This window comes from Neophocaena asiaeorientalis, unplaced genomic scaffold (assembly GCF_003031525.2).
Source record: "Neophocaena asiaeorientalis asiaeorientalis breed wild unplaced genomic scaffold, Neophocaena_asiaeorientalis_V1.1 scaffold59, whole genome shotgun sequence".
NCBI classification, from domain to species: domain Eukaryota; kingdom Metazoa; phylum Chordata; class Mammalia; order Artiodactyla; family Phocoenidae; genus Neophocaena; species Neophocaena asiaeorientalis.
Window position 1 is genome coordinate 1,276,605 of NW_020174268.1, and position 27,836 is coordinate 1,304,440.

A 27,836-nucleotide genomic window follows, 5' to 3' on the forward strand; every position below is an offset into this window, starting at 1 on the left:
TTCCCGTCTGCTTCTCCACGTGTGATGTGGTACATACAGATACAGGCGCCACAGGAAGAAGCCTGTGGTCCTCGGAGCTGCCTGTGGCTGGATGCTCAACCCCCAGGTCCAGCATCAGGAAGCCCATCATCGCTGCAGATCTCAACCCCATTATCCAATTCAGCTTTTATCAGGAGTAAAACACTGACGTTTGTATCCCCACGTGCTGGACTTCTTTGTCTATCTCTCGGTGGTTTTACACTTAGGTTGGCTTCCACCTGTATAATATTAGACACATCCCGTTCTTTCAGCCACGTGATGGGGGGCTTGTTTTTAACAAGTGCTTCTTTCAACGGGTATCGTAAGAAAAAACCAAAATCCCTCCCCTATTCTAATGTGTGGCTGCCTTCCTATCTTCCTTGTGAGAGTCAAGGATTGAGTCTTCCCTGCCCAGTGGGACTGTACACCGCACAGGAATAAGGATTTATTTCAAACTGATGCTAGTGAGCAAAAGGTAATCAGTGATCATTCTACTGTCCAGGCAGTTGGCTTCTTGCCATAACTTTGCAGGAATTGTATTATTAGAATGGTGTGGCCTTTCCCTCTCTCCCTTTTCTCTGCTACCAATCCACCCTACCCCGCCTACTAATCAATTCTCTGCTTCTCTCCTTTAAAAGGTGGTCTGGGTGTTAGTGGACTTTAGCCTAGCCCTAGTAACCCCAACTTCAGAACTGCTGGGCATACACAGTCTGGTAAAAGGTCATTGCTCGCCACCAGGGAATCTAGGTAAGGTGGTCTGACAGTAGTCTCTATGAGATACAGCAGTTCCGTTTTTCCTTTTTTTTTTTCCTACAAAGACAGGGTGTCCCAGGTTGGTCTCATACCGGATATTTGGTCACTTATCAGAGTTTACGTTTGGGACTTTCCTCACGTGACATTTTACACTGTGGCAAAAATGGTCTTTTGACAACAAAGTCATATAAAACACATTTACAGTGAAGATGCTGGTTTTTCATCCCCTCCTCTCTTTCCATCCTAACGGATACATTATGGCTGGGGTTTACACTGATGAAGGAGGTGATGGGCGTTGTGGCACGTGATGTCATTGAAAATAATACGTGTTCTCAGAATGAATATGTAAATTTCATATGTTGCCATCCCGTGCGGGGTCCTGCACCTGGTGTGGAATGGAGTGCGGCACCGTTACGAGTGTCATTTAATAGCTTTTACCAAGCAAGGGGCACGTGAGCAGCTGTGAGGCGCGACGCCACTGTGACATTAACTACAGACGCAGAGTGCCCGTAAAAAAATATATGTCCTTTGTTTTGAATAGAGCCCTGGGTAATTTCCCTAACTATTGTTCTAGGAGAAAAAGCCCCGTTTACTCCCTTTCATCAGTTTAGGACCTGGACGTGAAAAATCACCGGCATCCAGTGGTTCAGGCAATTTGCTTTCCAAATGAAAAAAAAGGACAAAAAATAATACTGCAGAAAAATCTCTACTCCTGAGTTGCCTGTGTTGACAGCCAAGGCTCACCTCAAATAAAGGATCCTGAGGAGTCTTTCTGACCTTCTTTCTAAACAGAGCCCAAGGACAACGCGTGACAGTGTATTCAGGGGCTGCTTCTACTCTCGGCACGGGGAGGATGTGAGGGTCTGGGTGTAGAGCCCGCACGTGAGGGTGGCCACCCTGCAGGGGCGGTGTGAACTGCAGTGGGTCCAGCAGGCACCGAAGCAGCGTCTGTCTGCCCCGCCCTGGGGGCCAGGCCGGGTGTTCTGAGGAAAAGCTACAGAAATGCTGCTCACCTTGAGAAGTAAGCTCTCAGGGCGGGGTCCGTGTTCCTCCAAGTTGCCACAGGACATGAAATTGGTTATGAGGTTTTGCCATTCGATATGGAGTAAGATGGGAAATTATGGGACTACTTACCCCCAAATGAAAAAAAAAAAAAAAAAAAGAGTACATAAGAAAAGGCGATGGCCCCCCCAAATCTTACTTACATTGAGTGAGGATCCCGGTTAAGGCATTTTTGAAATTCTCCTTGGCCTCCTCCATCTCCTGCTCATGGGTGGCTTTCTCGTTCATCAGCCGGCGGACATGGCTGTTGGCCGACTGCACCATGGAATAGAACTGGTTTGCGGACCGCCGGTTTACTTCCCCTCGCTCAATCCAGGACAGCAGCACTGTGATGGCCTCTGAAAACTTGCTATCGTCTGGAAATGCAAAACCACCAAGTCCAAATCACGCCCAGGAAAGATTTTGGTTTTCACTTTGGTTCCTCTCTAAAGGCAAAGCACGGTCCGTCCTAATGGATGTGTGTTCAGAACTTGACCTTGTGAGCTTTCCTGCGACTAATGGCTCCATCATCACTTAGCTTGTCTTCCCACAGCTAACTCCACGGCACTGCACAAGCAACCCAAGAAACAAAGGGTGGTTCACCCTCTCGATGAGCTCAGTTTTAGAAGATCTGTTCTGGGCATCCTTTGAAATATGGTACACCCGCACTCTTCCACCAAACCCAGATTTCTCCTTCTTAAGGCTGGCTCGAAAAACAGTTATTCACCTATTTGGCCTCCAGCTGATTTCTTTATTCTTTCACCAGAAATCGCATACGGTGATACTAGTTTTCTGACTTAGAATCTGCTGAGTTATTGTCAAGATGTGGATGACAGATTAAATTACTTTTAAAAGTGGTTGTGATGTGAGATATTGTTCCCAAGGTGGTAGTAGGAATAGGTCAATTCTTCTACCACTACAGTTCAAAACTAATTTCACTTTAGGTTTAATAGAACATATTTGATTAGGCTGAAAACTAGAATATTTCCTTGTTTTCAACGAAAGAGGACCTGTTCCGAGGTGGTCAGTGTTTGCCTTCGAAGGCTACTGGAAACCCATTTGAACTTGGTTTGAGGGGTGTGTTGATGGGGGGAGGGGATGGGAGGTTCTACCTGTAAATAAGTGATAAAGTTTATTTCAAAGAAATCAATATACTTGCCCGTTCGCAAATAGTTACTGGAACAGATCTGTGTTTTACGACTGACTTGGAGGTGGAGAAGAAGCAAGTTTGAAGGAGATTAAGTTAACTGGAAGTGGAAGCTGTATGTCAGTTATTACAACATTAATTGATCCCATTGCTGAAGGCTTACTGCGTATTTTCCAGACAAACTTGAGGAGACGAGCCTTTCATCCCTATTTTTTTACCCCCGAAAAGATGTGATTTAAGAGAAATATCCTAGAAACTAACACAACATTGTAAATTAACTAGACTTCAATAAAAATTTTTAAAAACATCCTACATTTTCCAAGTAAACTGAGTAGAATCTGAGTTCTAAGACTAAGAAGCAAAATTAGACTAAAAGATTCAAATGCTTCTCACGCATCTGACAAATACTAAGTGACTACCATGTTCCCTCTACTAGAGGAACACCAGAGACACCAGAGACATCCTTATACACTGTATGTGTATCGTCCATTGTTTATATATTATTATATATTGTGTGCATACATATACACACACACATACATACACACTCTAGATGAACAGAGGGTGATTCATATTTAGTAAAGGAATTTTATTTTATTTTACTCACCAGAGGTTTTACAATCAACCACCGCTGTTAGTATTTTACACACCATACAAAGCCTGCATTTGCGGAGTGCTTTGTGAATTTGGCAGAGTGCTGTGGGAACACCATGAGTACCTTTTCTCCCAGAGGCCCCCTTTCAGACCAGGGCACTTCACTGCTGTGGCTGCTTCCTGCCCAGGAGGTACTTGCACTGAGTGAAGGCAGGGTCGCTTGACCCAGCGCCCGCGGATTCTCCAGGATGGAAATCCTGCTGTTGATGGGCCACCGTCCCGGGCCCTCTCCCGCCTGGGTGGTGCCAGTCTGGGCTTGGGGATCAAAGCTTTACTCCTGGGCAAACCTGCCCCATCTGCCCTCACGCTTTGATCCCAGGAGATAAGTGGCCTGGGGAAGGCCCACAGGGCGGCCTGCACGTGAAAGACTCAAGTTTCCTTGCCAATTTCAACCAACCCGCAGTTGAGCTCGCACTTGTTCAGCGTCACAGCTGGTTTGCACAGTTTTGTTAACTCTGGAATTTCAGTCTGAGTTCAACCCTCAATGAACTCCAGCTGCACGGGGTTCTTATTTCATGGACCAGAGCGGCTTGTATAAGATAGAATCCATCACACGACTTAACACTGCGTTCAACCCGTGGAGAGGCCCGTAATTCAGCATTATGCTTGTGGGAGCCCCACTGCGACCCTTACAGTCAAAATAAATTCTGCCTCTCTCCCTCTCTCTGCCTCTCTGCAGACATGTGTTAGGAGAATGCGCCTCCGAAAAGACAGCAGAAATCAACCTAATGCGTATAAGAAATCTTTTCTTTTTTTTCCCCCCCTCTTAAAAAATAACAACAACAGAAAAGAGAACTCTGACTTCATGGACCATTTTTCGCCTTTGCTGTGACTTGCATCTCTATGTAACACAGAAAAATCCTAGATGTTTTCATTATGGGGCTTCCAAGGAGAGAGAGAGAGAGAGCAACGGGGTCCCATCTTTCTTTCACCCTCGCATGGGCGCAGTGTTTTCTTCTCTTGCTTGTGGTCACGCAGTTCATAAATACCCTAATTTACTGTCAGGAAGAGCACACTTAAATTGTAAAAATGCATGTCTCCTTGAATGACCTAAGAGCCAATTTTTATCGTTCTTCACTCTTAGACCTAAAGCATAAGTTCACCAGATTAGAGCTAATTGATAGTTTTCAGAAAGAGAGACAGCAATTTTAGGATTAAGCAACTGAAAATACACAGCTGAAAAAGTAAGTAGGTAAGAGACTTTCTAACATTGTAACAAGTAATAGTAGGCAGAATTCCATTTTCTCAGTATATGTAAAATAAAATGTACATTATATACTGTGTATATCTCATATATATATATGGCTTAGTACATAGTTTTGAAAACTCCCAATTTCAACCTCGTTTCTGAACTTTCTGAGGCGGGCTGGTGGATGACTGATGTACTGACGTTCAAATTAACTGTGAAAACATTAGCTAACCTACGGCTGGCTAAGTCTAGTCGATGTCTGTTGCCATGTAAGACGTGACTTTATATTAAATGAAGACGAAGCCAGCAGCTCCCCCTGAATGGCTACAGGAGGGTGTTGGGAGCGGTCATTTTCAATACCCAAATGAAAATTCAATTCTGGATTCAGGGGAAAGATCACAGAGAAAACAGAAAACAGTATAAACTAATTTAAACAGGATTTAGATTGCGGCACTCCTAAAGCTATTCGTGCGGAAATAAATTAACACAGCTCATAAAAATCACATCAAAGACGCACTTATAAAAATTCCAAATACTTTCTGTGAACGTGCGTGGGTTCAACTCTGAACATGGGTGCCCTTCAGAAACTAGAATGTGCAGACATGCCTTCTCCACACAAAGAACTGGGGAAATTGGCATAGTTTGGAGTGACTATGGACCATTTGCTCATTAAGAATTGCCCAATGTTTTCTAATCAGCGTCTTCACAATGTCACACCTGGCCTACTGCAACTGTTTGCTCCATGGCCTCCCTTGAGCTGCAGTTTCCCCTTCAATCCATTCGCCATTCCTTTGTCACGCTTCTCTTTGTTAAGGACCATGGGCTTGTCTCCCTGCTTTTGCATGTACTGTGCACTCATTCTAGGGGCCCCGGAACTCCTGGTCCACCCGGCTAACTGCTATGCTTCCCTCAAGAGTCAGCCTAAGTGCCTTTCATAAAGGAAGCTTTTCTGCAACCCTAACATGAATTCGGTGTCCCTTTGCTACGTTTCCACAATTCCCTACCTATCCTGCTATGAAAACATCAGTCACTCTATACAGTAATCATTGGTTCATGTATCCACTGGCCCTCCAGTTCTGAGGGGTCAACGTGAGAAGAAAACTTCCAAAACATATTTCAGTCTTCTGCTCACTCTGAGTTTTTCCCTTCGTAGTTTCTTTCATTATACTCTATTTCTAATAGATCTGCAGTGCATTAGTGCTGGAGAGTTACAGCAAATCCAGTGGTCAGAAGTTGGGAAATACCAGTTGATAATAAACATTTTAATTTCAGGTTGAAGAGTGTTTTCACATTGTCTACCAGAGATAAATGTTCTCATGGCACTTAAGCTGGCTGGTCCTTTCATCCTCCAGGCCTCCGAGGTTATTACCATAAGCAATGAAAGTTAAGAGAGATATCAGATAATTACACAGAAGCAGAGCTTTCCACAGTAAGCTAATCAGCTTATCCAGTGACTTAAAAATCTTTTTGAAAGTTTTTTTTTTTTTAAATTCTGGAAGGCAATAACCCTTGCGTTTAGCTTTGAATTTAGCTTTTTAATTCTGGGAAGGTAATAACCTTTGTATTCAGCTTCATGAGGACTAAATAATATGATTATCACACTTCAGTATCTGAATCCATACCCATCTCATTTCATTTCTCGTCACCTCCCTCCCTATCCCTCTCTTCCACGTTTACTGGGCACGGGGCACGTAGGAGGCATTCTAAAAATTGCATATGGCACACATCTTTGCTAGTCAAAGACCACAAGCACGAGCCTCGTTTGGGGGCTTATCAAAAACGTAGCCTCACCCTACTCAGGCCTCCAGACTCAGAATCTGTAACCTAGTCCAAGCGTTTCATATGCACATTGAAACCGGAGAAGCGCTAGAAGAAGTCACTCAATAAAAGCCAGGGAAACTGGTGAGGAGCTCACCGAAGTTAAAAGATAATGAAAACCTGAAATGGAAAGTAGCATCTGAGAGAGTGGCGAATACTGAAAGGCTCTGATGTGATTCTCATGAGCTTTGTGAATCCCTGTCCCCAAAACCTCCACCCCCATTTAAAGAAGAGCTGCTTAAACGTCAGTCATCTTCATCCCAGAAAAAAATGTGAAAAAAAAATGTCAAAGTCTTGGAAATGGGCACAGAGACTGCAGCCCCTTTCGATGGAATGCTGGGCTAGAGGATCCTCTCCACCCGCCTCTGGGATTATCTGATTTTCCAGGGATGTGAATCTCTAATTGTTATTGACTAGGCTATTTTACAACTCTTTAGGGACAGAAGACAAATTGTGAAAAGGCATAACAATGCAAATAATTCTTCTCTGTAACAACGTAAATGAATTTTTGTCCAGAAGAAAATATGTCTTTACAAAGCAAACTCTCTTTTGAACCAGTTTTAACATTTACTCATTCTCTCATTAATTAGTGAGTTAAGTAAAATCACTGATACAGGCTCATTTTGTATTTCTTCTCCCTCTTTGGGTGCACAGGGAGATCTGGCCCTGAATTTCAGAACAATAAGTGTGACAAGAGCCAGGCCACGAGCCCTGAATATGAAAACTGAAGTGGGTTGGAGTAGCCTGATTTCTGGTGGGTCTAGAAAGGAATGACAGGAAGGGAGATTCCATGTTTGAACAAAACGTCTCGAGAATGAGGGAAAAAAGGAAGACATCCTACAACACTTTTCTTTCCACAGAAATGGGGATAGACACACACACACACACACACACACACAGAATGAGTGGACTGTCTATACAGCTGTCCCTGATTTCTAGCTTCTATGATAGGTGGAAATAACTTATAGTGTACAGTCACATACTGATTCAGGTAGAATGGACATTCCAGGACGGCACTGATACTACAACATCCCCAAGATTTCACTATGTGTACCTAAAACTTAGACATCCCTAAACAAATCTCCATTCTCTGGCTGCTCAATTAACCATCAAGAGGGGTGGTACCTTACCTAGCCTTCAAATCACTGATAGTGTGAAAGGCTACATAAATGTTAATACTTCCCCCTCTACCCTCGACATACCTACAAGTTCACTTACACACACACAGACACACACACACACACACACACACACACACACAATCTCTCCAACAATTTAGTACCTGTGAAAATGAGAAAATTCAGCGGGGACAACATAAACATGCACTGATTTTTCCTGCTTTTGGATCAGGTAAAATGTTTCTAGTTGAAATGGTTTATCTTGCCTTGTGAAGGTCAGTAACGTCCAAGGACGTCATTCTCAAACAGGTTCCCGTGCTTCATATTTCCTTTGCCCTGAGAAGGAAGCCTGGCTTCTAGCTAATGGAACTTCGACTTGGCTCAGAGCATTATGGATTTTTTTAGTTTCTCAGAACCATAAATATTGACAACCATCTCAGCAAGATGCTGGCAACCACTTCCGTGGTTTCTCCCTCTGGCAGGCTGATTGGGGGCCATTCTGTATGCACATCAGAGACTAGTCCTCAGAAATTACAAATGCTGATCGCAGGAAGACTGTATCCTGGATGACATATCAGGGAATCCCAAGGACAATGCTTGCAAAGCTCTGTCAAAACTTCACCTGATTCAGAGAGAAACTCGTCATTCATCATATAATGAAAGATTATGTGAAGCTTTCCAAAGGGGGAAAAAGGACACAAGAACTTTTAAATGCTCTTGCCAGGAGAAATCCCCAGTGAATCAGGAGATCATCTTTCCTCACTGTCTAATCAATCTCTCCCTTCCACAGTCCAAACAGGGGGCTCCTCCAGGGGTGGATGGTCTGTGTTAGACAAAGAGAAATTCATTATCTCATCTGCCTGGTACTACTGTTTCCAATAAAGTGTAATCATGGTGGTATTGAGCTGCTTCTCACCTTCTCAAAGCCGTGCTACAAACTTTGGATCTGTGGGCAGTCACTTCCCAGTCAGTCTTCACTAAGTTGAACTGTCTCCGAACAATGTCTATTTAATCAGCAGGGTGCCCGCTAATTTTCTTTTTTAGAATTTGTATTAACCATAATGGACACTGGGTGCTCAGCGCCTCAGACGCTACACCATTACAACTCAGCGTCTCCTCTGACTTCAGAAGACCCAGGGACCACTGGATCGGGGCTACCGGGTCCCAGAAGGTCACCCCTCTCTCACCCCACCTCTGCCAGGCTGGGTCGCCTACCACTCCCGGGCTAGCGCGCTGCACTTCCCACGCATAATAGTGGGAAGAGCTTTGTAACTGCCTCTGTCACTCAAGAAACCTAAACTACACCTAAACTCTGTGAGGCAGGGGCTTTGTGTGCTGCTTCCCTGGCATCACAGTGCCAGGGACATGGCAAAGAGCTCAGCGAATACTTGTGGAGTGAGTGGAATGATGGCCGAGGGCACATCGCACTTCCCTACACTTCCCATCACGCCTGGCAGCACTGTTGGCCGGAAATGCAACACGCTCATAGCTCCAAACAGCTAAGAAACAGAGACAGGAATTAATTTACTGAGCATCTACTGTATGCATAGTTTTACCACCGGGCAGGATATGGAGGTCCTTGTCGGTTATAGTAAAGACTTGGCCAGTACAGATTTTGCTGGATAAAGCTGATTTTCCACAAGAAAATTGTAAGGCTAAACGAGTATGGTGTAAAATGGGGGAAAAAATGCTTGTAATAAACCTGAGATAGCAAGATTTCTCAGGGGAGGAAAAAAAGTCAAATCCAATTAGGTATTTTCAGATCGTATTTCCATTTCCTTTCTGATCTGGGCTTTTTTTTTTACCTGAGGTCTTGATGGTGTTTTACATCCCCACATCAAGGAAATCATCTTCAGGGAAACAGTTTCCCTGGCTCCTGCTGTCTGGCTCTGCTGCGTTATCAGGAGCATGGAGTGGATTTCCTCTCAGAGGCAGCCAATTTCCTAAGCAATTAAATGCTGTTTATACTCCAGACTCTGTGCTTGGGTTGAAATTGTCATGCTTGATATTACCTGACTGTTGCCTAAGATGTCGCCCCATCTAGCTCATTCTACTGTAACTGCCATCTATTAAAATTTCCAATCTGTTCTCTCCTCAAGGGATCACACAGTACTTGGCAAAAGTACGGCTCCTAAATTCTTCAAATTATACTCATCTATATAAATATACAGTTTTGAAATGGCAAGGTTTGCAAATGACTTTACCAAACTGACTTCCCAATCTGCCATCCTTTAACAGGAAAGGCAATGCTGTGGAACTCTTACACGCAAAGACACTTCTGTGTGTCTTTGCGTGTAAGCCTGGCAGAGGTGGGGTGAGAACCTAACGTAGATGCCAAACTTTCCTGAAACTCCTCCACGGGGTCACGGTGCCAAGGTGCTAGTTTTTGTCACTTCTAGGTGTGGACACGATCGAATACAGTTTAGCTGATGCAGCTCATTAGGTGAGGTGATACTACACCATGTACTGGATGGTGTAATAATTACACCATCTTTAATTAATTAAAGAAAAAGTTATTTGTTCCAAAATCAACATTCCTGCTTGAGAATGTTGCTCTTTCTCATTCTGCCCACTCCCTACGGATTCTAGTCTGAATGGAAAAGTGAGGACGTCTGCGTGTGCATTTTATGTGCTTTTCATGAAAGGGACAGCCACAGCCTATGATGGTAAGACACGCCTTCTCGGAGCAGCAGAGCCTATGCCAAGGGCATCAGGAAGAGGTGCTCTATGGTTACGTCAACTAAAGAAGGTTCTACAAGGATCAGGTCATTAGCCACTGCAGTCACTGACCTTCAACACACCCTGAAAGGAATGCAGGGCAGAGAAAAGGAATGCGGCACTCTGTGCTCTGGGGAAACTGGAAGAACAGGCTTCCACATGGGTAGATATTTTCAGAAGGAACTTTTATGAACCCAAATTCTTGCATCTTCCCACACTTAGAAAAGTACTAGAGCCATTAACTAAGATACCTGTTCCTTGTGACTAGCAGCATCCTTCTCCTAAGATGTGTGCTTGGGTACAGGCACCCCCTTCACCAAAATCACATATATACCGACTTCCTCCGTTACCTCTTTGGAAAATTTCCTCAGAGCTGAGAGGCTGTCCCCTGAGCTAGAGTCCTCAATAAGACACTGAATAAACTCAACTCACAGCTCTTACAATGTGAGGTGTTTTTCTTTTTTTTTTTTCCCCCAAGTCAACAGTTTCAGTGGCAACTGCATCTGATTAGGGGTTCCCAAGGCTGGAGCAGGGGATGAGGGCTAGAATTTTTTTTTTTTTTTTTTTTCTTTTTGTGCAGTACGCGGGCCTCTCCCGTTGCGGAGCACAGGCTCTGGACGCGCAGGCTCAGCAGCCATGGCTCACGGGCCCAGCTGCTCCACGGCGTGTGGGATCTTCCCGGACCGGGGCACGAACCCGTGTCCCCTGCATCGTTAGGCAGACTCTCAACTGCTGTGCCACCAGGGAAGCCCTTAAATGCTTTTTTTAAAGAAACAGAATGTCAACTTCCTATCTTCCTAAAATAGGTTTCAGGCAGCTTTTCATATTTCCTTTAGTGAAAACATCCAATCCACTTTAAACACTGCCAGCTGTGCTCTAAAACACTCCAAGGATCAATCGCATCTCTCCTCTCCTAATGACTTCTCCATTGTTTATGGAATAAAACCCAAATCCGGTGGCAGCCCTCCGGCCTTCACCTTCTGGCCTCAGGCTGCTTTCCCAGCTTCACCTTCCCTCTGTTCCCCCGAGGAGGCGACTTGCCTTTCTCCGCCTGTGCCCAATTCCCCTCTGCCTCCTTCTGTCTTTACTCTTTGAGCTCCAGCCTCTGACAAGAATGTCTTTAGGCCCTTTCTTCTCCTGGGGAAACAAATCTTGTTTATCCTGCAAGGTTCAAGTTCTGCCTCCTCTGTGAAGACTTTCTTGACACTGTCATCACCACCACTCACACTTGTCCGTGAGTTCCCAGAGCACGTTGCTCATATGCTGGTTGACAGTCATGTCCTTCCTTGGCTTTGTACTACAGTTCATGGTGGCCAGCGACCACGACCTGTTTTTTCATCGAAACCTGACACGCCCAACGGACTGAGGAGGGTGTGACCATCACTTGCCTGTAAGTACACCCACGTTGCTGGAGTCAAACAACTCTGCTCAATAATGGATCAGAACTGACACACATGTCATCCTACCTTCCAAATCGGGCCTCTCCCCAGTCATCTGTAGTTCACTGTGGCAGGTACTAAAGCCTCCGTCTCTCTGTCTTTATCCCCCAGGGCCTCAAACCCGGGAGAGGAGCACAGAAAACAGTCAAAGAAATGACACGTGCCCACTTCTAGTTCTAATTCTTCCGTAGACCTTAGGCGGGTCCCTTCCCCTCCATCTCTAGACAGGGAGCCTATTCTACATTTCTCTTCTGTTCTGCACGGGCCCCAGCACGGTTGCAGACGAGCCTGGTGTGTGTGTGTGTGGGGGGGCTTTCTTAAGAGGCCAGCAGAGGTGCAAACTACAGACCTGGAGGAGCCCCGGGACCTGCCCGCCTGCAGGAGGAGGCACTGGTTCATTCAACAGGGGTAGGAAGTCAGATGGTGGCCTGCTATGGGGCTAGCGCGGAGGGCTCTTCTGCCCCCCTCTGCTTGAGTTTGGTTGAAATATACACACACATTCAGGGAGAAGGCAGGGGAGAGGGCTGGGCAGGGGCACGGCTCTGTCCAGGCAGCAGGAGGAAGCACGGGGGACCCCGGTCCCATGAACTCAGCACGCGTAGGGACAGGAGAAACGCCTGGGCCCGGCGCCTGGGGATCTCTCTGTTTCCCTGGCGGCGGGCCATGGCAGGCGGGGCGGCGGAGGAAGCAAACGCGTGCAGCTCCTACCTTTCAGCTTCTCGGCCAAGAGCGCGGCCTCGTGCTCTGAGTAGTGCATGATGGGCGGCGGCGAGGGCGGCCGCAGCCGGTCCTCCTCCAGCTTGCGCCGGTGCCGCTCCTCGCGGGCGCGCATCCTCTGCTTGCACTCCCACTCGTAGAAGTCGTCCCGGGCCTGGGCGAAGTCCACGTGCAGTCGGCCTGAGTCCTTTTTGTCCGTGCTAGACCCTAAGCGCATCCGGTAACCTGAAACCAGTGGGAAGGCGGGTCACATCCCACTGTCACAACACTGTCACGCACGACTGTCACAGTCGGGGCCGGGCCCTCAAGGCGCGCCAGGGGAGCTCTCACTGATTTCTTTTTCCCTTACAGAGGACATCCTTCCCATACGAGGTGGGAAGCTGTTACCCTCCGAGGCCATCCGGAAGCGGAAGCGCGGCCCAAGGTACGCCTATTATAGATTTGGGGATAAACGCTCCAGTGGGAGGGGTCTTCAAGCCAATGTTGCCAAGAGGATGATCTCAAGAACCAGGGCACTTATCCTAACTCCTTCTTCCTTCTGGCTTCCAGGAAGATCAGAAAAATATTGGGCATGTAGCTTTTTTCCCCCCTCCACTTTTTATGGCCTCAATTTTATATTTTCAATTTACTGTAACTCTGTTGCATAAGCCCTCTTTTATTTTTTAGAAAGAGGTGGAGTGCGAGCTAATAAATATTATCTATGATATTTAAAAAGATCACAGGCTGTTAATTCATTCTCCTAGAAAATGCTGCTTGCTCCATTCTCTCTCGGCAGCTGCAAAAGCCACAATTACCGAGGCAATTTTGCAATACTGTTTTATTTCCACTTATCCTCTGGGGCACACAGGAGAATATTTTACCTTCAATCAAGAGGCCTCACCGCGGCCTTCCTTACAGCCCCTCCAGCACCTCATCTGGCACGCAGCACTGTGCAAATTGTCCATGCAATCTTTGAAGGCCACAGGAGCCCGTGTGAGAGCCCAGAGCTAGACCAAAAAAATGGGCCTGGAAGTCTTTGGGGGATTTACTGTGAGCTACACAACTTATAAAGATTATAAGCAGAAACTTGATCTGAGAAATCAACACAAACAGAACTGAAACCAGGCCGCCAGACTAACTTCAAGGGAAGGAGGTTTGGTTTTGAGGTTGCTCTTCAGTTTGGGGTACTCAGATTTTTAAAAACATAAATTCAGGTCCCAGCAGGATCCCTGCTGACAGGGGCTGCCAGAAGAGAGAGCAAAATAAGCACTTTTGCTGTGCAGGGACTTTGCAAATGAGACACCACTGTGAAATGCTAGGCTGCACTGCACTGATGCTCAGGACCTTGTGGTAGATTTTAATGGATTATTTTAGCATTTGGGGTTGAAACTCAGCTGAAAAATCCCAGGAGAGGCTGGCTTCTCCCCAGTAGGGTACTTCACACCTTTGAAAAGTTACAAATGTGAAACAGATCTCAAGTCTGATTCCTGTTATGACCTTCTCACTCCCAGGTTTAAAAGGTATTGTCTCTCTACAACTGGGAAGACATAACAATACCTATCAAAAACGCAAACATCTCAAGAGGGAGGGGATTTGGGGATGTATGTACACGTATAGCTGATTCACTTTGTGATACAGCAGACACTAGCACACCATTGTAAAGCAATTATACCCCAATAAAGATGTTAGAAAATAAATTTTGAAAAAAGTGTTCACAAGCAAAAAGAAAAAAAAAAAAAGCAAACATCTGATCACAGAGGAGCAGAATTAATGCTAAAGCAGAGTATATTTTGGTTGTGGGCTGTGGAAATTTAACAAATCAGCAGGCCGTGGTGATATATACATAACAGCTGAGCAGGCAGAATGGCCTAAGACTGGCCAGCTGTCCCAACTGGCCAAGCAACTTTCCCCTGGTCATGTCCAGAGCATCACTTTTCAGACATTTCTGGTTCCAAAAATCACCCTCTCTTTCATCACAACACCATCATTAAGGCCTTAAAAGAGCCCGTGATGAGGCTGGGTCTAAAATTAGCTTGGCCCTCAAATGTGATTGTGGTCCTAAAATTAGGCCATCCAGCTGGGCTAGGGCTTGCGGGAGCTCTTACGTAAGAGCGGCAGCTTGCCTTCCTTCCTGCCCCTCCCAGTCAGCCTTTCAGATCTTCCCAGGACCATGCTGCAACCTTGCCAGGGCAGCCCAGGCAGAGCTGGGAGACCCCCTGTGTACTCAGGCAGGTCGGCTGGAGGTGAGGCCTTTGCTGTGGGATGCCAAGGGGTAGTCAGGCAGGGGCCCGGGTCGGAGCTTGAAAAAAATATAGCATCAAGGCATAAATCTGAAACTTTCATGTGCCTACATTTGGAACTGTTCATCTTTTGGCAATGTACTATGAGTCTTCTGATTGGGTCTAAACATTATGTTATGCCAGTGTTGAAAAACACCTTTGATTTACTGTAGCCCTTTCATTTAATCAGGTGGGGGTAAAGCCATAGTTGTATTTGGTGGAGCTGTGATTAGAACCCAAATTCCCAGGGCAGGGTTCCTTCTCTATCATCATCAGGATATTTGTGTTAAAAACAACCACTTACTGAATGGTTCCCATGTTGCACGTGCCCTGCTAGGCACTTAATATGCCTTATTTTGATTCAATCCGCATAGCAATCCGATGAGGTAGCACTATTACTATCTCGATTTTGCAGAAGAGAAAGGAGAGGCTCAGAGAGAGGTTATCTTGCCAGTGAAAGCCAGTGCCATACACTCAATAGAATCCCCAGTTGTCTAATAGATTACTCTGATGCTGTAGCTCAAGACTTTGTGAGAGATCCGAGTGTTGTATTTTTATTTGATGTTTTATCGTCCCCCTCCATTCTGGAATACTTTCAGGCTTTCTTTTCCACTGTCAGGTTTTATTGGAATAAGGGTTTTAAAGTTCTCTAGGTCACTATCTAGCTCAGGAAAGTCTCTTCAGTGTTGGAATAACCCCAAGGCTTCTGGGGTTTGCAAGACAATTTTATGGTCATCGGGGCTGACTGCAGAGTTAGGTAAACCTGGTAGTGATGTTCAGATATTTTTCCCCTCTTCTTTTCCCACTTTTCCCCACTAGCTTTGCCTCTGGAAGAGGGAAGTAATGTGCAGAGTGACAGACTGAAATATGCAGATGGAGACAGAGAGGGAATGGCAGTGAGTTAAATCTAAAAAGACATCCTTCCAAAGCTACATTTCAATACCAGCTCTGCGATGCTTAGATTTGGCAAAGGCCTTGCTGACAGGCTCCATACATTTGCTCCAACACCCATAGGGTGGAAGGCAGCAGGAGGCTTAATTTCAACCTCTGTAAGAATTTCCCTGATAAATGGCACCAGGGAAGCAGGGATGGTGGGGCGGGCTTAGCCAGGCTAAATGCACTAGCAACAGGGCGGTTTCCTGGGCCTCCTCCTCAGGCCTGGGGACCACTGTCTGCAAGGTACTCATCTTGATCTGGTGCCCTGGTGTCTAGAAAGTGAACCACTTCTGAAAAACTGAAATTATGCTGACAGAGGACTTTATTCCCCCAGAGAATTACATCCAATAATAATAATGGTCCTCAGTATTCATAATATTGCTTCTCATCTAAGAAGCACTTGAGAATATTAATTAGAAACTCGATAGAATTCCTAAAGCCTGGATGATGGGACACCATGTCTGCAAGCAGGGACATACGTGCATTCACAGACTTAACAGGGAGCTTCTGGCAGCCTAAGGGCAGAATTCCTCCTTCTCCAGCCCCAAACTGTGAGGACTTTTATTATGCATTAAGGCAAAAGGGAATACGCTCATATTAACGTAACAAAACATCCCAAAGCACCGAGAAAACCCCCTTATGTAATGCAAAGTACCAGAAAGGTAAATGGCTTTATCAACCATGAACTCCTCGGCAAAGCGAATGTGACAAAAATTCTTCTTGCTTTTCCGAATCGCTGTGATGTCACCGCACTGCTCAAAGACTTCTTGGATGATTTCCTCAGTGGCGTTTTCTGGTAATCCCCCGACAAACACGGTCTTACACCCGGGAGGTCGTTCTCTTGTGGAGGGAGGTGGAAGATCTGAGAATCACAAAAAAACAGAGGGTTTTGCCTTTTAGTTATAGTTCCTGTTTTTTTTTTTTTCTGGTTCACCTGGTGAAAGTCAAACTCACAGACTACCTTTCTCCATTCTGAGTAATGATGGATTTCTAGAGTGATCTACACAGATGGCAGGATGTCCTGGCTTTCAGTGCCTGTCCCCTCCTTCTCCCCACCTTTCTCTACTTTCTGTGTTCATTTCTACACAGAGTGGCTATGCTCGTCCGCGAACAGAGATCAAGCAAATGTTACCATCATTTCATTTCTCCTTCATAATACAGAGGCCCGGAAAATCAGAAAAAAAAGATTAAAAAAACTTCATTAAGTACAGAGCATAATGAAATGAAAACATGACGAAAAACCGAGGGTTGGGCTTCCCTGGTGGTGCAGTGGTTGAGAGTCCGCCTGCCAATGCGGGGGACACGGGTTCGTGCCCCGGTCCAGGAAGATCCCACATGCCGCGGAGCGGCTGGGCCCGTGAGCCATGGCCGCTGAGCCTGCGCGTCCGGAGCCTGTGCTCCGCAACGGGAGAGGCCACAGCAGTGAGAGGCCCGCGTACCGCAAACAAAAAAACAAACCGATGGTTGTTGTCTGCCTTGGCTGGTTGCAGGATAATGGAGCAGTAAGGCAGAACAGGGAGCAGAGCCTGAAAGCAGGCGCAGTACTTACTTGGCTGCGAAACACAAGGCCTGAAACCACCCTCTCCTTTTTTTTTTTTTATTATTCACATTTAAATGAGCAAACTACTAAATCTGAGGGAGCCTGCATAAAAAGATAAAAAGCAATCTTCTGAAAAGTCCACTTTAAAAAGGCAACACTGATTTCATATGAATAAAAAAAAATCCCAGCTATTGAAGCCCATGAATTTAGTATCAGAGACTAAGTTAAAAAAACAAAAAAACAAACTGGCCTATTTATTTCATCAAATGTATGTTTCCTTCAAGCGAATGCAATCTGGTCCAGGAACTCTGAGATGCAGGCTCCCCGCTCCCCTCCACCACCAAATTGCTAACTGCCAAATTAATTCCGTTTTCCATCTAGCAAAACGCATTTCAGAGTTTCTCTCCCACATTTGTGAAGATGGATGGAAGTGTTCACATATTTCACACTGCAATCTGCGGCAAACGCTAGGCTTTGTTGCGCGCAAAAAGGTCCTTAATGCTGGCTGTTCACCCCAATCACTCATGCTCCCCTCGTGGTGTCAATTCAGCTCCTGGATGGACACAGGGACCTACATATTTGTTTTGATCTAGAGACGAAGGACTGCTGTAGAACGATCCCCACTCTGTGTACCTAGGTGGGAGAACTTTGAGTCACATCTGAAAATGAATGCAATACTGTAGTAAAAAAAGAAAGAAACTTAAATCGATGATCAAATACTTCTCACAGGTATCACTTACTTGGGTTTTGGGGGAAAAGAGTACAGCTTTTGCAGTGGATTATTTCTTTGACGACGGCCACTTCTGTTGGTGGGGGTGGTACCAGCCCCAGGCCTGGTATCATTGGGTTAATAGGGGTGATCCCAGTCATTATGTTGAGGCCTGGATCAAAGCCTGGTACACAGATTGAGTCTGTAAAGTACACAAGATATCATTTTGGCTGGAGGATCTTAAACCGGTTTTTGTTGTTACTTTTGCTGTTTTCCTGCAAAGATGATTTGACTTTATGCTTCCTATGTTTTAGGAATTTCCCCTGGCATAAATATAGCAATATAGAAAGCTATTTCAGAAAGGTAAAGAGAAAATAAAAGATGAACTTAATACTACGTGGAAAGGAAGCTATATTATTTAAAATATTAACATGGCAGAACAGAACACAGCATATTCAAGTGTAAAAGCACACACCATGAAGCTTTGCTGTTACTGTGAACGTGATCTTGTTTCTTAACTTTGATGTAGATGTGACTGCCTTATGACCCAGGATGTGGGAAGAATATCATTGAACACTGAAGTGCCCAGTGAATACAACTGTCAACCCAGTTTTGTCAAAAGAGCCTTCTTACCCAAGTGACCTCGATTTAAGAAAGTTCAGTTTATATGTGCATACTTTATAAATGATGCATTCAGGTCCAACCTAACCTATTTCCCTCAGGAAACAAAAAACAAAGAGTGATTATAATTACTAAGGCTGGGTTAGATACATGTGGGCATAATGTTAGCTATATACATTTCTGAGTTCTATTGGAGAATCACACGTTCTTCCTATAATTCAATCAGCAAATAATTGACCACCCTTCTGAAATCTTTATTTGTTGTATAAAAAATACAAATTTACGCCCTGCATAAAAAATGGAAGGGCACAAAAAGGGTGGGTTTTCCAATGTAAACACTGAATGTTTTTTTTTTAGTGGGATAATAAAGCAAGTCATTTCAAAAGTGATATTCAGGGATTTTTTTTTATTTTTATTTTTTTAATTAGTAAGACCTTTCTAAGAGTAGGGACTGTTAAGATGTATTGAGTTTGTAGAGTAGCTGCAAGGGGAGCCCTCTCCTGAGAATTTTTCTGTTTTCAGAAAACATACTCTCATTGGTGGTGTGGTACTGTTCGGAGGTAGACAAACAGAAGCACAGATGCCCCCCAGCAGTAGCCGTGGTGACCCTCCACTATAGTTCTCAGGGATGAAATTTCTTTCTCTTGTTCTCCTTTTCTCCCCATTATTCTAGACCATTCCTATTCTTCCCTCCCACCCCCTGTCCTTTGTGGTTTTCACGTCCAGCCAGCCCGTGCCTTTGGCCCCTGCATGGCCTCACCCTTTGCTTACCTGTGCTGAAAGGTCAGATAAGCCCAGAGGCAGGTGAAGTGACAACTACAGACTTTGTTTACCAAGACTCTCCAGGGGATACAGAGGACCAGCATGGACTTTTCCTTTCTAGGAAGAAGTTTATTATAGCTTTTCCTCCAGCTGTTTTGGGTATTTCCATTCCTCTTCTGGATCGAACAGAATAAGCAGGGTGATCCTGATTTATAAGCTCAAGAGGACTGCTGTCCCATTTATGAGGAAATCCATTTAATTTGACTGCATACCAGCCTTACTTCAGGAAAATGAGGTGGGGTTTTGGGTTTGTTTCTTGGTTTTGGCCTTTTTTAAGAAACCCTCAGTGTAAATGTCAAATAAGCATTCTCTTTCAAAGCAGTCACCCTGACATTCGAGGTACTTCTATAATTATGGTTCTCAGGTTCTTCGTCTCTCACACGGGGCTTTTGAGTGGATAATCTCTTGGAGCACTAGCCTCCTGGGACTCCAGGATTCTTCACTGATAATTGTTCAAAACAAAGTGAAGTACAAATGACATAAAAGTTTGGAAGTGACAGAGGCAGGACTCACACTTTGGTTATTCGTTTGAAATCTTCATCAAGTTTCACAGGTGTTATTCCCATTTCACAGCTAAAGTAATCGAGGCTTAAAGCAGTAAAGTAAAATTTCCATCATCACAAAGCAAACAAATGGCAGAGTCAGAACTAGGGTCCAGGTCTCTGGCTCCGGATATAAAAACATCTCTTTTAACCACTTCGAAGTTTCCACCTAGAATGACCCAACTAGATCATTGACCTAATAACATGCCACTACCACAAATGTACTCTACTCTTTAAAACAAACCAAGATGTAGCCTTCTGATCCCGATGTCAATTCTAAAGGGGAGCTCCAGAACAGCAGAATGGCTTCCAACGTCAACATCACTGAAATAACACATTGGCTTCTCAGGAGGATATATCAGAAACAGAAATATTGGTAATGGGAATACTGGCACGCTGATGCCTTTATTTAATCTCATTCCGTACATGAGATTGGTCTGTTCCTTTCCTGGCCCGGCCCTTACTATTGTTTGCCAACACAGGGTGATTTAAGGCTGAAACCACTCAGGACCGCATGAGAGCTCCGTGAATTACAATAACCAGATGTTTCCCAAAATGAGACGAGAAGCCCAGTTCTTGCATTCTCTTTTAGTTGTAGCAGACTTGTGTTTTCTTTTTGAAGGCCAAATAAATAAACACATCTTCAGGAATGGAGACAAAAGATACTACTCTTGGGCAAAATATTTGAATACAGAGCAAGAGTTACTTTGCTTTTTCTGAGACATTAATACAAAGAGACTGTGGGGTGGAATGAAATCTGCATGGTGAGTGTAGTAGCTTGAAAAGAGCTTAGCAAGGAATTAACACTTCAATTATGCTGCACATCAAAGGATCTGAGATTCAGTATTTGAGAGGAAGAAGTGGGAAGGATTAGACTTTAAAAAAAAAGTATGAACCCATTACTTTTTAACAATATATGAACAGATGAAAATTGTTTTCTCCAAGAGCACAGGAGGATCTCACCAGGCACCTGCCAGCAGTGTCTTCCGGCTTCCACAGGGTAGGAGTTTTTGAGTGTGGCTGCTGCTAGGCTACTGTCTGTGTCCCCAGCAGGAGACACAGCCACCCCCAGCCTCTCCAGGAGACTCTCCAAGATCAGCAGAATGCACCCTTTGAAGACCTTCAAGATGGCGGAGGAGTAAGACGTGGAGATCACCGTCCTCCCCACAAATACATCAGAAACACATCTACATGTGGAACAGCTCCCACAGAACACCTACTGAAGGCTGGCAGAAGACCTCAGACCTCCCAAAAGGCAAGAAACTCCCCACGTACCTGGGTAGGGCAAAAGAAAAAAGAGTAAACAGAGACAAAAGGATAGGGTCGGGACCTGCACCAGTGGGAGGGAGCTGTGAAGGAGGAAAGGTTTCCACACACTAAGAAGCCCCTTCGCGGGTGGAGACTGCGGGTGGCGGAAGGGAAGCTTCAGAGCCACGGTGGAGAGCACAGCAGCAACACGAGCGTGGAGGGCAAAGCGGGGAGATTCCCGCACAGAGGATCGGTGCCGACCGGCACTCACCAGCCCGAGAGGCTTGTCTGCTCACCCGCCGGGGCGGGCGGGGCTGGGAGCTGAGGGCTTCGGTCGGAGCGCAGGGAGAGGACTGGGGTTGGCGGCCTGAACACAGCCTGAAGGGGGTTAGTGTGCCACAGCTAGCCGGGAAGGAGTCCGGGGAAAGGTCTGGAGCTGCCAAAGAGGTAAGAGACCATTGCTTCGGGGTGCGCAAGGAGAGGGGATCCAGAGCACCGCCTAAACAAGCTCCAGAGACGGGCACGAGCCGCGGCTATCAGCGCGGACCCCAGAGACGGATGTGAGACGCTAAGGCTGCTGTTGCCGCCACCAAGATGCCTGTGTGCCAGCACAGGTCACTATCCACACCCCGCTTCCGGGGAGCCTGTGCAGCCCGCCACTGCCAGGGTCCCGGGATGCAGGGTCAACTCCTCCGGTAGAACGCACGGCGCGCCTCAGGCTGGTGCAACGTCACGACGGCCTCTGCCGACGCAGGCCCGCCCCGCACTCCGTGCCCCTCCCTCCCCCGCGGCCTGAATGAGCCAGAGCCCACGAATCAGCGGCTCCTTTAACCCCGTCCTGTCTGAGCGAAGAACAGACACCCTCCGTCGACCTACACGCAGAGGCGGGGCCAAATCCAAAGCTGAGCCCCTGGGAGCTGTGAGAACAAAGAAGAGAAAGGGAAATCTCTCCCAGCAGCCTCAGAAGCAGCGGATTAAAGCTCCACAACCAACTCGATGTACCCTGTGTCTGTGGAATACCTGAATAGACAACCAATCATCCCAAAATTGAGGAGGTGAACTTTGTGTGATTTTGTCTGTATAGCTTTGCTTTTACCATTTGTCCTAAGGTTCTGTCTGATTTTTTTTTTTTTTTTCAGTATGGCTTTTTAGTGCTTGTTATCATTGGTGGATTTGTTTTTTGGTTTGGTTGCTCTCTTCTTTCTTTTTTTCTTCTTTTTATTACTTTTTAATTTTCTTTTATTTTTAATAATTGTTTTTAAATTTTTCATTTTAATAACTTAATTTTTTTCCTTCTTTCTTTCTCCCTTTTCTTCTGAGCCATGTGGCTGACAGGATCTTTGGTGCCCTGGCTGGGTGTCAGGCCTGTGTCTCTGAGGTGGGAGAGCCGAGTTCAGGACATTGGTCCACCAGAGACCTCCCAGCTCCACGTAATATCAAACAGTGAAAGCTCTCCCAGAGATCTCCAGCTCAATGCTAAGACCCAGCTCCACTGAACAACCAGCAAGCTCCAGTGCTGGACACCCTATGCCAAACAACTAGCAAGACAGGAACACAACCCCACCCATTAGCAGAGAAGCTGCCTAAAATCATAATTAGGTCACAGTCTCCCCAAAATACACCACCAGACATGGCCCTGCCCACCAGAAAGACAAGATTCAACCTCATCCACCAGAACACAGGCACCAGTCCACTCCACCAGGAAACCCCCACAATGCACTGAACCAAACTTAGCCACTGGGGGCAGACACCAAAAACAACAGGAACTACAAACCTGCAGACTGTGCAAAGGAGACCCCCCAAACACAGTAAGAGAAGCAAAATGAGAAGACAGAGAAACACACAGGAGATGAAGGAGCAAGGTAAAAACCCACCAAACCAAACAAATTAAGAGGAAATAGGCAGTCTACCTGAAAAAGAATTCAAAGTCATGATAGTAAAGATGATCCAAAATCTTGGAAATAGAATGGAGAAAATACAAGAAAAGTTTAACAGGGACCTAGAAGAACTAAAGAGCAAACAAACAATGATGAACAACACAATAAATGAAATGAAAAATTCTCTAGAAGGAATCAATAGTAGAATAACTGAGGCAGAAGAATGGATAAGTGACCTGGAAGATAAAAGAGTGGAAATAACTACTGCAGAGTAGAATAAAGAAAAAAGAATGAAGAGAACTGAGGACAGTTTCAGAGACCTATAGGACATTAAACGCACCAACGTATGAATTATAGGGGTCCCAGAAGAAGAAGAGAAAAAGAAAGGGACTGAGAAAATATCTGAAGAGAGTATAGTTGAAAACTTCCCTAATATGGGAAAGGAAATAGTCAGTCAACTCCAGGAAGCACAGACAGTCCCATACAGGATAAATCCAAGGAGAAACACATCAAGACAAACAGTAATCAAACTATCAAAAATTAAATACAAAGAAAAAATATTAAAAGCAGCAAGGGAAAAACAACAAATAACACACAAGGGAATCCCCACAAGGTTTACAGCTGATCTTTCAGCAGAAACTCTGCAAGCCAGAAGGGACTGGCAGGACATATTTAAAGTAATGAAAGGGAAAAAGCTACAACCAAGATTACTCTACCCAGCAAGGATCTCGTTCAGATTTGACAGAGAAATTAAAACCGTTACAGACGAGCAAAAGCTAAGAGAATTCAGCACCACCAAACCAGCTTTAAAAATGCTAAAGAAACTTCTCTAGGCAAGAAACACAAGAGAAGGAAAAGACCTAAAATAACAAACCCAAAACAATTAAGAAAATGGTAACAGAACATACATATCATAACTACCTTAAAGGTAAATGGATTAAATGCTCAACCAAAAGACATAGACTGGCTGAATGGATACAAAAACAAGACCCATATATATGTTGTCTAGAAGAGACCCACTTCAGACCCAGGGACACATACAGACTGAAAGTGAAGGGATGGAAAAAGACATTCCATGCAAATGGAAATGAAAAAAAAGCTGGAGTAGCAATTCTCATAACACACAAAATAGACTTTAAAATAAAGACTATTACAAGAGACAAAGAAGGACACTACATAATGATCAAGGGATCAATCCAACAAGAAGATATAGCAATTGTAAATATTTATGCACCCAACATAGGAGCACCTCAATACATAAGGCAAATACTAACAGCCATAAAAGGGGAAATCATGAGTAACACAATCATAGTAGGGGACTTTAACACCCCACTTTCACCAATGGACAGATCATCCAAAATGAAAATAAATAAGGAAACACAAGCTTTAAATGATACATTAAACAAGATGGACTTAATTGATATTTATAGGACATTCCATCCAAAAACAAGAGAATACACTTTCTTCTCAAGTGCTCATGGAACATTCTCCAGGATAGATCATATCTTGGGTCACAAATCAAGCCTTGGTAAATTTAAAAATTTAAGAAAACTGAAATCATATCAAGTATCTTTTCCGACCACAACGCTATGAGACTAGATATCAATTACAGGAAAACATCTGTAAAAAATGCAAACACATGGAGGCTAAACAATACACTACCAAATAACCAAGAGATCACTGAAGAAATCAAAGAGGAAATCAAAATCTACCTAGACACAAATGAGAATGAAAATACGGCAACCGAAAACCTATAGGATGCAGCAAAAGCAGTTCTAAGAGGGAAGTTTATAGCAATACAACCCTACCTCAAGAAAGAAGAAACATCTCAAATAAACAACCTAACCTTAAACCTAAAGGAATTAGAGGAATAAAAAAAAAACCAAAATTAGCAGAAGGAAAGAACATAAAGATCAGATCAGAAATAAATGAAAAAGAAACGAAGAAAACAATAGCAAAGATCAATAAAACTAAAAGCTGGTTCTTTGAGAAGATAAACAAAATTGATAAACCATTAGCCAGACTCATCAAGAAAAAAAGGGAGAAGACTGAAATCAATAGAATTAGAAATGAAAAAGGAGAAGTAACAACTGACACTGCAGAAATACAAAGGATCGTGAGAGATTACTATAAGCAACTATATGCCAATAAAATGGACAACCTGGAAGAAATTAACAAATTCTTAGAAAAGCACAACCTTCCGAGACTGAATCAGCAAGAAACAGAAAATATAAACAGACCAACCACAAGCAATGAAATTGAGACTCTGCTTAAAAATCTTCCAACAAACAAAAGCCCAGAACTAGACGGCTTCAAAGGTGAATTCTATCAAACATTCAGAGAAGAGCTAACACCTATCCTTCTCAAACTCTTCCAAAATATAGCAGAGGGAGGAACACTCCCAACCTCTTTCTACGAGGCCACCATCGTCCTGATACCAAAACCAAAGATGTCACAAAGAAAGAAAACTACAGGCCAGCCAATATCACTGATGAACATAGATGCAAAAATCCTCCACAAAATACTAGCAAACAGAATCCAACGGCATATTAAAAGGATCATACACCATGATCAAGTGGGGTTTATCCCAGGAATGCAAGGATTCTTCAGTGTAAGCAAATCAATCAATGTGATGCACCATATTAACAAACTGAAGGAGAAAAACCATATGATCATCTCAATAGATGCAGAGAAAGCTTTCGAGAAAATTCAACACCCATTTATGATAAAAACCCTCCAGAAAGTGGGCATAGAGGGAACTTACCTCAACATAATAAAGGCCATAGATAACAAACCCGCAGCCACCATCGTTCTCAATGGTGAAAAACTGAAACTATTTCCTCTAAGATCAGGAACAAGACAAGGTTGCCCACTCTTACCCCCTTTATTCAACAGAGTTTTGGAAGTTTTAGCCACAGCAATCAAAGAAAAAGAAATGAAAAGAATCCAAATTGGAAAAGAAGAAGTAAAGCTGTCACTGTTTGCAGATGACATGATACTATACATAGAGAATCCTAAAGAAGCTACCAGAAAACTGCTAGAGCTAATCAATGAATTTGGTAAAGTAGCAGGATACAAAATTAATGCACAGAAATCTCTGGCAGTCCTATACACTAATGATGAAAAATCTGAAACAGAATTTAAGGAAACGCTCCCATTTACCATTGCAACAAAACGAATAAAATACCTAGGAATAAACCTACCTAAGGAGACAGAAGACCTGTATGCAGAACTATAAGACACTGATGAAAGAAATTATAGATGATACAAACAGATGGAGAGATATAACAGGTTCTTGGATTGGAAGAATCAACATTGTGAAAATGACTATACTACTCAAAGGTATCTACAGTTTCAATGCAATCCCTATCAAACTACCACTGGCATTTGTCACAGAACTAGAACAAAAAATTTCACAATTTGTATGGAAACATAAAACACCCCAAAGAGCCAAAGCAGTCTTTAGGAAGAGAAATGGAGCTGGAGGAATCAGGCTCCCGGACTTCAGACTATACTACAAAGCTGCAGTAATCAAGACAGTATGGTACTGGCACAAAAACAGAAATATAGATAAAGGGAACAGGATAGAAAGCCCAGAGATAAATCCACGCAAATATGGTCACCTTATTTTTGATAAAGGAGGCAAGAATATACAGTGGAGAAAAGACAGCCTCTTCAATAAGTGGTGCTGGGAAAACTGGACAGCTACATGTAAAAGAATGAAATTAGAACACTCCCTAACCACATACAGAAAAATAAACTCACAATGGATTAGAGACCTAAATGTAAGCCCGGACACTGAAAACTCTTAGAGGAAAACACAGGCAGAACACTCTTTGACATAAATCACAGCGAGATCTGTTTTGATCTACCTCCTAGAGAAATGGAAATAAAAACAACAATAAAAAATTGGGACCTAATGAAACTTAAAACGTTTTGCACAGTGAAGGAAACTACAAACCAGACGAAAAGACAACCCTCAGAATGGGAGAAAATATTTGCAAACGAATCAATGGACAAAGGATTAATCCCCAAAATATATAAACAGCTCATGCAGCTCAATATTAAAAAAACACACAGCCCACTCCAAAAATGGGCAGAAGACCTAAATAGACATTTCTCCAAAGCAGACATACAGATGGCCAAGAAGCACATGAGAAGCTGCTCAGCATCACTAATTATTAGAGAAATGCAAATCAAAACTACAATGAGGTATCACCTCACACCAGTTAGGATGGGCATCATCAGAAAATCTACAAACAACAGATGCTGGAGAGAGTGTGGAGAAAAGGGAACCCTCTTGCACTACTGGTGGGAATGTAAATTGATACAGACACTATGGAGAACAGTATGGAGGTTCCTTAAAAAACTAAAAATAAAAGTACCATACGACCCAGCAATCTCACTACTGGGCACATACACTGAGAAAACCATAATTCAAAAAGAGTCAAGTACCACAGTGTTCATTGCAGCTCTATTTACAGGCGCCAGGACATGGAAGCAACCTAAGTGTCCCTCGACAGATGAATGGAAAAAGAAGATGTGGCACATATATACAATGGAATATTACTCAGCCATAAAAAGAAACGAAATTGAGTTATTTGTGGTGAGGTGGATGGACCTAGGGTCTGTCATACAGAGTGAAGTAAGTCAGAAAGAGAAAAACAAATA

General features: G+C 44.1%; 1 protein-coding gene across 5 annotated transcripts in view; it reads right to left on the bottom strand.

Moving 5' to 3' along the window:
* Window positions 1–27,836, bottom strand: part of ENOX1 (ecto-NOX disulfide-thiol exchanger 1) — a 590,187-nt gene that overhangs the window by 139,607 nt on the left and 422,744 nt on the right. For all 5 annotated transcript variants that reach the window (XM_024755644.1, XM_024755643.1, XM_024755640.1 and 2 more), the window contains 4 exons: window positions 18,087–18,257; window positions 16,462–16,668; window positions 12,604–12,837; window positions 1,977–2,189 (listed from right to left, as the gene is read on the bottom strand). In XM_024755644.1, the coding sequence (XP_024611412.1) occupies window positions 1,977–2,189; window positions 12,604–12,837; window positions 16,462–16,668; window positions 18,087–18,257 (825 nt within the window). The remainder of the gene's footprint in view (window positions 1–1,976; window positions 2,190–12,603; window positions 12,838–16,461; window positions 16,669–18,086; window positions 18,258–27,836) is intronic.